Genomic DNA, 12,906 nt, shown 5'->3' with positions numbered 1-12,906 from the left:
ATATCTATCTATTTAAAACTCTGTCCACTGAAAAGGGATTATGAACAGCAGTTCTGCATTAGCAACGAGCACTTCTGCAGACCATATCCAGGTTTCTAAATACCATTTCTCATTTAACGGTTTCTTTGAGAAGTCGAAGATTTTAAGACAGAAATAAACAAACAAATACAAGAGGAATCTGGAAATTGTGTGCAAGAAAGAAAGAAAAACTTCCAAAGTGGTTGAGTTTCCACAGCAGTAACCCAATACATGATAATAGTAAGAGATAACATCTCACTGAATAAATACAGAGAGATGAATAAATAATGATAATAACTGATACAGATAGAAAATAGACAGATGAGAGATAGATGAGAGGTAGATAGGGACAAAGGGAAAGGTTTTGTAACAATACAATGCCACATGAGAAAATAAAGAAAAATGCAATTAAAAATCACTAATTGGCCACCACAACAGCAATTGCTGTAAGTAAGAAATATTAAAGATGATAAAATGAGTGGGTGAAACTTGATAGGATTAGAAGATTTACACAGTTTCAAAATGTCTCCCCATATCTTATTTCCTAATTATAGGGTAAAAAAAATAGCAGCTTTGCAGTCAAGAATCTTGATGAACACCACCTTAAAAAAGGGATAGAGTTATCACTTCTAATGATTGGACCATCTGACATCATGTGCTTCCTCTTGAGATTCATTGAGACAGAATCGATACCATGTTTGTAGTATTCCCACCAAACTCCCTAGTAACCTCAAGTATAATGAGGAAACATCAAACAAACCCAATTTGGGATCCATCATAGAAAATAGACAGCTTGTACTCTTAAAATATCAGTGACATAAAAGAAAAAGAAGGGTTGAGAAACCAGTTTTTACTAAAGGGAGATGAGATAGACATGATAACTAAATGCAATGTGTGCTCCTGAGTTGGCTCCTGCACCAGAAAATTCATATCACAACATAGAATATTATTTGCACAACTAGAGGGATTGCAATAAGGTTAGAGATGGGTCTGAGTCACCTGGAGGTGGACCTATCTTGGAAGTGACATCCCAAGGTCTCTATCATATCTGGTTCAGAGGATCTTCTCTGGGGAGAGTGGTGATACAGGGACTGAGAGGGGTTAAGGAGAGCTCACTAACCCCTCCTTCCTGTGGTCTTAGGTCAGCGAGGGTGAGGACCTAATAGCCTGTGGAGCAAGCACCCGGGAGGAGGAGCAGAAGGGCTAGAGGTGACAAAAAGAAGAGAAGACAGGCAGGATCCACCTCTCGCCTCTTCCCAAGCTGCCTGTCAGTGCACTTCCTTGGCTGCCAGGGCAGCACGTGTCCCAGGGCACACAGGTCATGGGCTACAGAGACACAGAGCACAGGGCTCTGGGCACCAGGCTGGACTCTGCAGCTGGAAGAGGAGCGAGCATGGCGGGGCAGCGGGCGCTGCTGCTGGCTGGCTTCCTTCTGCCTGGGTTCCTGCTCTCTGAGGCCGCCAAAATTCTGACTGCATTTGCACTGGGTGAGTGCTTAGCTGGAGAATCAGACACAGGCGCATCCCAGGCAGCTGTGCCGGGGCTCAGTCACACAGCCTTCGGTCAGAGGATCATTCCAAGTGGCGTTTCTTACAGGGCTAGCGTCCCAGACTAGAGAAAGGCGTGAGAGGTCTGGGGGGGCGGGGGCGTGTAGAATGGGGTACCTACTGCTGGGATGGGGAAGTTAGTTTGGGGCTAACAACAGTTTCCTTCCCTCTCTTTGTCTTTGCTCTGGAGGTGCTTCCCATTCTGCATTGTTGGGGCCAGAATTTAGATCCAGTGCTGAGCTAGAAACCATGAGCCATCCACTCCAGGGACTTTCAGAGGCACATCCTAAAAATGTGGGGGTGTGCGGTAGTTGCCAGTAGAAAGAGGAAGGTGAGGTCAGTTTCGTCTCTTGGAGGCTACTGCACTAACGGGGCATGTTTCATTAATGGGAAACCTGGAGAACTGACTGGGTAGAGGAGGGGGCCCTAGACAATTAAGTTCTCAGTCCCTTCTCTCTTTTGCCCTTAATGCTGGAAGGTTTTGAAGGGCAGTGAAGCAGATTAATTTTGTGTGAACCCAGTTGTGATGCCTTTACTTTTTCCCCAAAGGGAACAGAAGGGGAACAGGGACATTTATTAGGATAAAGAAGGTTTCAGAGGAATGAGTTTCCTGAAGACTTTTTTGGATCCATCTTGACAGGATAGGGGATCCACACTGTCCCTCCTCTGCCCCAGAATGCACTGGGCTCACCAGGACCCTCAGGAATGGCTGCCTCCGCAGGAAGCCTTTTCTCATGCATCCTTTCCTCCCTCCCTCCCTCCCTCCCTCCTTTCTTTCTTTCTTTCTTTCTTTCTTTCTTTCTTTCTTTCTTTCTTTCTTTCTTTCTTTCTTTCTTTCTTTCCTTCCTTCCTTCCTTCCTTCCTTCCTTCCTTCCTTCTTTCTAAAATCAAGTTAATTAACACACAGCACAGTATAGTTTTGGCTTCAGGAGTAGAACACAGTGATTCATTTCTAACATGAATGAATGAATTTCTAATATGATACCCAGTGCTCAATCCAAATAGTGCTCCTTCTTAATGCCCATAACCCATTTAATCCACATTCCCACCTACCTCCCCTCTGACAACCTTGTTTGTTCTCTGTATTGAAGAGTTTCTAATAGTTCTCTTCCCTCTCTGTTTCTATTTTATTTTTCCTTCCTTTTCTCTATGTTCATCTGTTGTGTTTCTCAAATTCCTGATATGAGTGAAATCATATAATTGTCTTTTCTGACTTATTTTGCTTAGGATAATACACTCTAGTTCCATCCATATTGTTTCAAATGGCAAGATTTTATTCTTTTTCATTGTTGAGTAGTATTCCATTATATATATATGTGTGTGTGTGTGCGTGTGTGTGTGTGTATGTGTGTGTGTGACATGGTGTGTGTGTGTATATATATATATTACACCGTGTCTTCTTTATTTGTTTATGGGTTAATGGACATTTGGGCTCTATCCATAATTTTGCTATGGAAATTATTGTTAGTGCTGCTATAAACATTGGGGTGCATGTGCCCCTTCAAATTAACATTTTTGTATCCTTTGAATAAGTTCCTAGTAGTACAATTTCTGGGTCATAGAATAGTTCTACTTTATTTATTTTTATCTTATTTTCATTTTTTAAAAACAGAGAGTATTTACAATGATGCTTTACTGTATTATTAAAAAAATTTTTGTTTATTTAGTTTTGAGAGAGAGAGAAACAGAGCACGGGTGGGTCAGAGAGAGAAGGAGACACAGAATTGGAAGCAGGCTCCAGGCTCTGAGTTGTCAGTACAGAGCCCCATGCAGGGCTTGGACCCACCAACTGTGATATCGTAGGGTAGTTTTATTTTTAAAATTTTTATGAACCTCCACACTGTCATTCAGTGTGGCTGCTCCAGTTTGCATTTAAACCAACAGTGAAAAATGGTTCTCCCTTTTCTGCATCCCCAACAACATTTGTTTCCTCAGTTGTTAATTTTAGCCATTCCAACAGGTGGAAGTGCTATCTCTTTGCGGTTTTGATTTGTATTTCCCTGATGGTATATGATGTTGAGCATTTTTACATGTATCTGTTAGCCATCTGGGTGTCTTTGGAAAAGTGTCTATTTGTGTCTTCTGTCCATTTCTTCACTGAATTATTTGCTTTTTCGGGTGTTGAGTTTGATAAGTTCTTTATAGATTTTGGACACTAAATGTTTATCTGATCCCTCATTTGCAAATATCTTCTCCTAGTCCACTGGTTGCCTTTTAGTTTTGTTGGCTGTTTCCTTTGCTGTGCAAAACATTTTTACCTTGATGAGGTTCCAAAAGTTCATTTTTGCTTTTATTTCCTTTGCCTCTAAAGTCATGTCAAGTAAAAAGTTGCTGTGACCTAGGTCAGAGAGGTTGTTGCCTGTCTTCTCCTCTAGGATTTCGATGGTTTCTTGTCTCACGTTTAGGTCAGTCATCCATTTTGAATTCATTTTTGTGTATGGTGTGAGAAAGTGGTCCAGTTTCATTCATTCTTCTGCATGTTGCTGTCCAGTTCTCCCAGCACCATTTGCTAAAGAGACTGTCTTTTTTCCATTGGATATGCTTTCCTGCTTTGCCAAAGATTAGTTGGACAAATATTTGAAGGTCCATTTCCAGGTTCTCTATCTTATTCCATTGATCTATGTTTTTGTGCCAATAGCATAGTGTCTTGATGTTTACAGCCATGTAATACAGGTTAAAGTCCAGGATTGTGATGCCTCCTGCTTTGGTTTTCCTTTTCAACATTACATTGGCCATTTGGGGTCTTTAGTGGTTTCATACAAATTTTAAGATTGTTTGTTTTAGCTCTGGGAAAAATGCTTGTGTTATTTTGATAGGGATTGCATTGAATGTGTAGATTTGGGTAGTATTGACATTTTAAAAATATTTTTTCCTTCAATTCATGAGCATGAAATGTTTTTCCATTTCTTTGTGTCTCCTTCAATTTTTTTCATAAGTTTTCTATAGCTTTCAGCATACAAATATTTTACTTCTTTCTTAGTTTTATTCCTAGGTGTCTTATGGTTTTTGATGCAATTGTAAATGGGCTCAATTCCTTGAAATCTCTTTCTGCTGTTTCATTATTAGTGTATAAAAATGCAACCAATTTATGTACATTGATATTATATCCTGCATCTTGCCTGAATTCATGTATTAGCTCTAGGAGTTTTTTAGTGGAGTCTTCAGGTTTTCCATGAAGAGTATCATGTCAGCTGTGAAAAATGAAAGATTGACTTCTTCCTTGGTGATTTGGATTTCTTTTATTTCTTTTTGTTTTCTGATTGCTGAGGCTAGGACTTCTAGTACTGTGTTAAACAACAGTGGTGAAGAGTGGACATCCCTGTCTTGTTTCTGATCTTTGGGGGAAAGCTCTCCTGGAAAATGTTCCACGTGTACTCAAGAAGAATGTGTATTCTGCTCCTTTAGGCTGAAATGTTCTGACTATACCTTTTAAGTCCCTCTGTTCCAGTGTGTCATTCAGAACCTTTGTTTCCTTGTTGATTTTCTGCTTAGACAATCTATCCATTGCTGTAAGTGGAGTATTAAAGTTCCTTACAATTATGGTTTTATTATCAATAAGTTGACTCATATTTGTGATTAATTGATTTATATATTTCGGTTTTACCAAATTGGAGGTGTAAATATTCACAAATGTTAGCTTTTCTTGATGGACAGACCCCTTAATTATGATATAATGCCCTTCTTCATCTCTTGTTATGGTCTTTGTTTTAAAGTCTAGTTTGTATGATGTAAGTATGGCTACCCTAGCTTTCTTTTGACATCCAGTTGCATGATAGATGGTTCTCCATTCCCTCACTTTAAATCTGCAGATGTCTTCAGGTCTAAAGTGGGTCTCTTGTAGGCAGCATATAGATGGATCTTGTATTTTTAAATCCATTCTCTTACCCTATGTCTTTTGATTGGGGAATTTAGTCCATTTACATTCAGAGTGATTGTTGAAAGATATGAATTTAGTGCCATTGTGTTAACTGTAGATTTTGTGTTTGTGGTGATGTTGTCTGGTTGTTTATAGTCTTTGCTGCTTTCCATTCACTGAGTCCTTCTCAGAATTTCTTGCAGGGCTGGTTTAGTGGTCACAAATTTCTTTAGTTTATATTTGTCTTGGAAGCTCTTAATCTCTCCTATTCTGAATGACAACCTTACTGAATAAAGGATTCTTGGCTATGTATTTTTCCTATTCATCATATTGAATATTTCCTGCCATTCCCTTCTGGCCTGCCAAGTTTCAGTGGACATTTATGTGTCTACCCTTGTAGGTTAAAGACATTTTGTCCCTAGCTGCTTTCAGAATTCTCTCTTTGCCTTTGTATTTTGCAAGTTTAACTATGATATATTGTGGGATTGACCAGTTTTTGTTGATTTTGAAGGGAGTTCTCTGTGCCTCTTGGACTTGGATGCCTGTTTCTTTCTCCTGATTAGGGAAGTGCTCAGCTATAATTTGTTCAAATAAACCTTATGCCCCCTTTTCTTGCTCTTCTTTTTCTGGGACTTCTGTGATATGAACACTGTTTTCTTTCGTGGAATTGCTTAGATCTCAAATTCTCTGCTTGTGATCTAGTACGTTCCTTTCTCTCATTTTTTCAGGTTTATTTTTTCCATAGTTTCATTTTATTTCACCTTTTTTCTCCTCTGCTTCTTCAATCCTACTGTCACTATAGTTAGTTATTTTGCATCTCAGTTATAGCCTTTAAAAAATTCATCATGACTAGTTCTTAGGTCTTTGATCTCTGGAGCAACAGTTTCTCTGGTATCTTCTATGCTCTTTTCATGCCCAGCTATCAGTCTTACAACTATTGTTCTAAATTGTGTTCAGATATATTTTTATATCTGTTTTGAGCAAGTCTCCGGCTGTGATTTCTTCTCAACCTTTCTTTTGTGGAGAATGCTTCTGTCTTGTCATTTTGCTTAAGTTTCTCTCTCTTGCATTTTTTAAAAGCCTCTTAGGTGCATCACATCTGGGAGTACTTCTATATTGAAAAGGGATCAGACACTGTCCAGGGCCTGGCACTCCAGGAAGTGTTTCTGGTGTTTGTTGCAGGCACACTGCTCTTGTGTTTTGGCTGTTCTACCCCACTGGTCAGTCCTTTGCAGAACTCCTCCTTGCTTACAGTGGTGGAGTGTTTGGACACTAGGTGTGCTTTGATTTGTTTGTTGAAGTAACCCTAGAAAAAAAAGGATAGGGGAAGCCTGATCCCATAAGAAGAGAAAAAGGAAACTGGAGAACAGAAAGCCAAAAAGAATAAAACAAACTATAAGGCTGATTCCAAAGAAAGAGTAGGAAAAAAATAAAGAAAAAAAGTAGAAGAAAAAAGACTAGAATAAGAAATGTCTGAAAAATACATACATATATATGTATGATATATATGTATGATAAAAATATATATAGTATGAAATGATATATATACATGTAAGTAATAAATGATATATATATGTAAGAAATGATATATATAGTAAGAAATGACAAAAAAAAAGTCAGAAACCATGAGCCTGATTCCAAAAGAAAACAAAAGAGGGAGGAAAGAAAGAGAGAAAAAAGAAAAAAAATGTTGTCTGTTGGTGCCATGGGCTGGTGGCTGTGCTTGTCTGGGGGAGAGACTGGCTGTGATGGGTGAGCCAGTCTTGCTCCAGTAAATAAGCAGTTGTCAGGCATGGCGGGGAGGGTTTAGGTGTAATGGGCTCTGCCTCCACTGGGAGCTGCTGTGTTGTTCTCCAATGTCCCACTGTGTTGGTGTTGGGGGAAAAACAGCATCACTCCAATCTCTTATCCCTGGACCAGGGATCTCAGCCCTAACTTATCAGGCAGCCCCCACAGAATAGTGAAGGCAGTCGACTTGCCCTGCTCCACAGTTCTCTTGCACCTTTTTGATGCTCAGTTGGAATTCAAAATCTGAAGTGTTAAAGGACGCAGCACCGCACAGCAATGCTCCCTTCCTCGAGTAGAGCCTCTCTCCCCTCCTTTTTTTTTTTTTTTTAATTTTTTAATGTTTTTATTTATTTCTAGGAGAGAGAGAGAGACAGCGTGAGCAGGGGAGGGTCAGAGAGAGGGAGACACAGACTCTGAAACAGGCTCCAGGCTCTGAGCTGGCAGTCAGCACAGAGCCCGACGCGGGGCTCGAACCCACGAACTGTGAGATCATGACCCAAGCGAAAGTCGGACGCTCAACCGACTAAGCCACCCAGGCGCCCCAAGCCTCTCTCCCCTCCTGATGAAAAGCTTTTGGCTGGCATCTGCAGTGTCTTTTATTCTTGGGGAGACAATAAACTTTCTTCCCAAAGTACTCCAGGAAGGAAACTGTTCTTTGCAGTGAACCCCAGAGATTGCTACACACTACACTATGCACGCTGGGGTGGCTCACTCCTCCCCAAGAGCATGAGTCAGAGATCCGCTCTGGAGAAGGTTGCACACTTCTGAAAACTCTGAGTTTCAAATCCAAGTTTCAACTGTTGCAAACAAAGAGTTGGGACACTCAGTACTTCTTGCTCCCCAGTCCATAGTCCAGAGAAATTTGCTCTTGTGATAACTCAATGCTCCACTTTCATAATCTCTTTCTCTTTTCCCTTTTGTCTCTCCACAGAAGGGGTTCCCTCTCCTCTATATCTTAGCCACTGTATCTCCTCAATTCACATCCAGGCACCTCAATCCTGCCACACTGTCTTCCTCCAAATGTAGAGACACTTTGGCTTCTCTGCAGATCGAATTCCTGGGTGTTCTAAGTGATCTGACATCAATATAGCTATGTTTGAGAGGCAAGGAAGTCCAGGCCCTCCTACTTTTCTGCCATCATAACCCCCCTCTCCCTGCATCCATTTCTTGCATAAGTTAAAGGTAAGCCAGAGGAAGCAGTCTGAGGAGGTAGAAACTTGTGTTTTATGCAATCTATGTTATCTCAGGAAACAGAAAGATAAATTAAAAATTAGAGTAATTCCCAGAGATACACACCATTATTGTAGTCAGACATCCCACTCTGCTGACCTAATCACCATGAAGTCGTTTCCTTCCAAAGTACCCCTACCCTCCAACGTGGGCCAATTCTATTTTTTCTTCCTGATTGGACATTCTCTGCTCTGAGTCCATAAACTCAAGAGAAATGTCCCTTGATGATGCATGGTTTTAGACAATCATTGCAAGATAAAACCAGTACTTCCCCTAAGAGTAAACTTCTCTTTCTTTAGAAACTCATGATTTTCTTGGTAGGATTCCACATTTCCAGTTAGGCCTGAAAATTTCTGAACATGAAATTGAAGCATTTAGGATAACTGTGGCCATTGGGGTAGAACAGTAAGATCCTGCTCATGACAGATTTAGGCATCACCTAAATGGCCACAGTCATCTTGAATGTTTTAATTTCATGTTCAGAAATTTTCAGGCCTAACTGGAAATGTGGAATCCTACCAAATATATTTGGAAACCTGGACTCCTGCCAAGTATATTTGAATCTCAAGGAGTTTGTTTCTAAGTGGTAGATCTGCTTCAATGGCTGTTTCTTGGACTCATATTCAAGTTCCTGTGTTTATAATCCCTCCTGTAACATGAATTTCCAAGGAGAATGATTCCATAAGGACCACCGACTGATTATACAATAAGAACCCTTCCCACTTCCATATACAGCAGTGTGCCTAATTTCCACCAGTATGGTTATTTCTTTAGGGCATGACGTCTCCATAAGGCCTGGCTAAAATGAGCATGTCCCTAGGATCAGGAACTCTTTGAGGCCTAAGCAGAGAAGAGCATCACACTGACATGGAAGCCACGAGTCACAAGGAAATCTTTGATGGAGGATTGCCATAGGTCAAAATTTGGGCAGACTGAATGTAGGTATCTCAGCTGGGGCTTACCCTAAGTGGGACAGTGGGGCTGAAGAAATTCATCTTCCTCTGCTCACCTTCAGCTTTCTGCCCCCTTGCCATGCATTTCCCAATTGCTACATCCATTTCAGACCCTCTGTTCACATCTTTACAAAGATGTAATTTTGTGTTGTTCCTAGGTGGAAGCCATTATCTACTACTGGACCGTGTATCTGAGATTCTTCAAGATCATGGTCATAATGTCACTATGCTTTTTTATGGAGAAGAGTTTTTAATCCCAGGTATGTTTTTTAGTAATCATTGAATTCTTCTATCCCAGGGAGACAATGTCTTTTGTACTGTACTATGAAGCACATAATCTTTCTGGATCTGGTTGTATTGACAGGATGGGAAAAATGTGTGTGTGCATGTTTCTGTTACCTGCTGGTTATCATATTAGGCTCTGTAGCTCTGGCCTCCACATGCTGTATCTCCATGTCTTACCTCTTTAGCTAGGTGTCACTTCAGTTCAGGCAAGCCTCCATACATTATTATTGATCATTTTGATAACTGCTACTCTGTAGTGTGGTTTTAATTTGTTTGAACATATATATTCAGCCATATTTATAGTTTCTGTTATGTAAGGAGAGCTGCTCTTCCTGTTTCATAGGTTACTTTCTACTCTTGTTCTGAAGCCTGAAGTTTAAGAAAGCTTTTTAAAGGATGCCTTTTATTCATGTCCTAGGATCAGAATCAATCAATGTGATGATCCTGTATTTTTGAGAAGTCACTGGATGCCCATGAGTTGTGCATAGTGATGGCAGAAGTTCTTGAGTCAACTGAGCCCAAATAATTTGAGCTTAGATGAAGCTCATCTGTCTTGTCAATGATTCTCTGTTGACAGACAAGGACACCGAGGCTCAGAGAACTTCAAAGATTTGTTCAAGTTCACACAGGAGTTTAATAATAGAGTTAGTGGATCTGGAATTTAAAGTTTTGATTTTTGCATTCAGAATTGCTGAAGCTTTAATTCCAAAAAATCCAAAATTAAGCATTTTTGATGTAAAACAAGTCTGAGAAAGTATAAAAAGCTGAAGATGAACTTAAGACTCTGTTACTGTGTAATCACCTTCTAGATTGGGTTCCATATTGTTCAGGGAATATCTTTTCTATACATATCCCTTTGTATCTGCCTTAATTGTCAGCTGATTGTGTATTTGCTTTGACTGCCAACCATGGTAACTGCAGCACATGATCATTTCATTTTGATGGTTCCTGGAAATGATGAACTGCTGAAATCTTTATACCCACCACCTCTTTAACAAACAGGCCCACACTCAGAACTACAAACATCAGGGGACTCATGGATTCCCTTAGTTTCATTCTTGGTTCCAAGTGTTAAGAGTCCAGAGTTTCTTGTAATATTTACCATTTCAGAGGTTTTGAAATGGATTATTTAGTTTTCTCTACAGGAGTACCTTTGTGGTGGTCTGCAAATAAGGAAACACATGATTGGATTATTTTTGTTGACCTGATTCAATACTCAGTATTGAAACTTTTGAACCTGTATTAACTACCTGTTTGGATAACTTCTCTATAGAGTTTTTATTTATAGCTTTAATAAATAAATGACTTCAGAAATAGCAACTGTTTGTAATGCTTACATGAAGGTTGTTCTGATCAATAACTGAAATCACAAGTGTAGGATGCCAGCCTATAGAGGATCTTCCTTTTCCTAAGGGAGCTTGCTATACCTCTCTGTCCACCAGGTAGACATTCTCCACATGACAGAACTTCTTTATTCTCGGGGGACTGTGCAGTTACATCATTGTTTTTGAGGGACTTGCTTACACTCATAAGACATTCTGTCTGGAAGGACATGCTTGTGGCCAGACAATTCTACGCCTTTCAGCTAGTTAGGTTCTGCTTTCTTTAGGTAAGGAGGTAGGAGAGCAGATTAGCAGCTAACGCAAGAAAGCTCTGTCTTGGAATTCAGGATTTTGAATGGACTCACGGTCTCCTCCCTTTACCCATGCAGTAGTGCTCACCTTGTCCTGGGAGCTAAAAAAACCTAATATCTTAGTCCACTGTCATCAAGGTGAGGTCAATTTCTTTTTTTTTTTTTTTTTTTTTACAAATAGTTTATTGTCAAATTAGTTTCTACATAACACTCAGTGCTCATCCCCAAAGTGCCCTCCTCCATGCCCATCCCCCCCTCCCCCCCACATCCATCAGTCCTCAGTTTTTGTCAGCATTCAAGAGTCTCTCATGGTTTGCCTCTCTCCCTTTCCCCCACCATTTCCGCCCTTCTTCTCCCCCTTGTTCCTCCGTCAAGTTGGTGAGGTCAATTTCTTATTGCTGGGGTTTAAAGTTTATTAAAATACAACTACCTTTCCCTCCGAATTTCAGAACCAACTCAGAGAAAGTTATAGAGATTAGGTCAAAATGCACCTCTATGTAGCTGATTGAGGAACTTCCTTTAGATCTTCATTAAGTATTATGGCCCTGGCTAGTGGCTTGAAAATAGGTTCTGTAAACTTGAGTATCGTTCTATTTCATTCAGTATTGTGCCTTGGGTAGTTTCCTCATGTGCTTGCACTGAACTGTTTTCAGAAAGACTCCAACCCCAAGCTTGTCTCCCTACAGCTCCCTTTTGGTATTCTGGTATTCTGGCTTGTGAATTCTAGCTGCCGTGTCCTTCCCCTAATCTGCACTGCTCTGCTCAGGGATATGGCCAGGCCAGTGTGGGTACCTCCTCCATGAGACGTATCTTGGAAGTTTTCTCCAGCCACCCATGAGTGTCCTGCATTACCTAGTGTCCTTTTTATCATATATTTGGTCTGGTTTTCTTTAGTTGTTTTCAGGAAGAATTTCAATATGACATTGTCACTTGCTTGTGGCCACAGACTGAAGTTGCTTATATTCATTATTTAAGCCATTCTATTGAAGTAATATTGGCATATAATAAACTGGATATATTTAAAATACACAATATCTGGTATATTTGTACATGTACATATGCTGACATATGTGTGTAGATATACTTGTGAAGCCACCAACATAATCAAGACAACAAATATATTTTTTTCCCCACCAGAAGCTTTCTAATGCCCTTTTGCAATCTCCTCTCTGAATTCTCCCACCTTTCTATTCCCATTGCCAGTCAATCCCTAATATGTCCCTATGTGTTAGATCGCGTCATGTAGAGTTTATATCAATGGAATCATAATTACGTAGTATTAAAATTGGTTTATTTTACTTAGCATAAATGTTTTTAGATTCATTCATAGTGTGTGTATGAATAGTTCATTACATTTTCTTGCCGAATAATGTTCTACCACAATGTATTTATTTAGTTGCCTGTTGGTGGGCATCCAGTTTTCAACTGGATGCTAATACACTTGCTGTGAAGATTTATGAACAGGCCTTTGTATGAACAGGTACTATCTTTTCTCTGGATTAATGGGTAGGAGAACAGTGGCAGAACCATGTGTTAGGTGAATGTTTAACTTTTAAAGAAATGGCTACACTGCTTTCCAAAGTGGCTCTAACATTC

General features: G+C 40.0%; 1 protein-coding gene across 3 annotated transcripts in view; it reads left to right on the top strand.

Moving 5' to 3' along the window:
- The first annotated feature begins 1,411 nt into the window (after positions 1-1,411).
- LOC120242471 (UDP-glucuronosyltransferase 3A1-like) overlaps positions 1,412-12,906 on the top strand; it is a 32,938-nt gene continuing 21,443 nt past the window's right edge. The window contains exons 1-2 of one of the 3 annotated variants that reach the window (XM_039248264.1): positions 1,412-1,505; positions 9,551-9,652. In XM_039248264.1, coding sequence (XP_039104195.1) covers positions 1,412-1,505; positions 9,551-9,652 — 196 coding nt within the window. Of the gene's footprint in view, positions 1,506-9,550; positions 9,665-12,906 lie in introns of all 3 variants that reach the window. The other 2 variants (XM_039248263.1, XM_039248265.1) reach the window with 2 other exon arrangements.

The sequence above is a fragment of the Hyaena hyaena genome, unplaced genomic scaffold, assembly GCF_003009895.1.
Source record: "Hyaena hyaena isolate Hyena2069 unplaced genomic scaffold, ASM300989v1 scaffold_310, whole genome shotgun sequence".
Lineage (NCBI taxonomy): Eukaryota > Metazoa > Chordata > Mammalia > Carnivora > Hyaenidae > Hyaena > Hyaena hyaena.
This window is presented reverse-complemented; position numbering and strand designations above follow the sequence as displayed.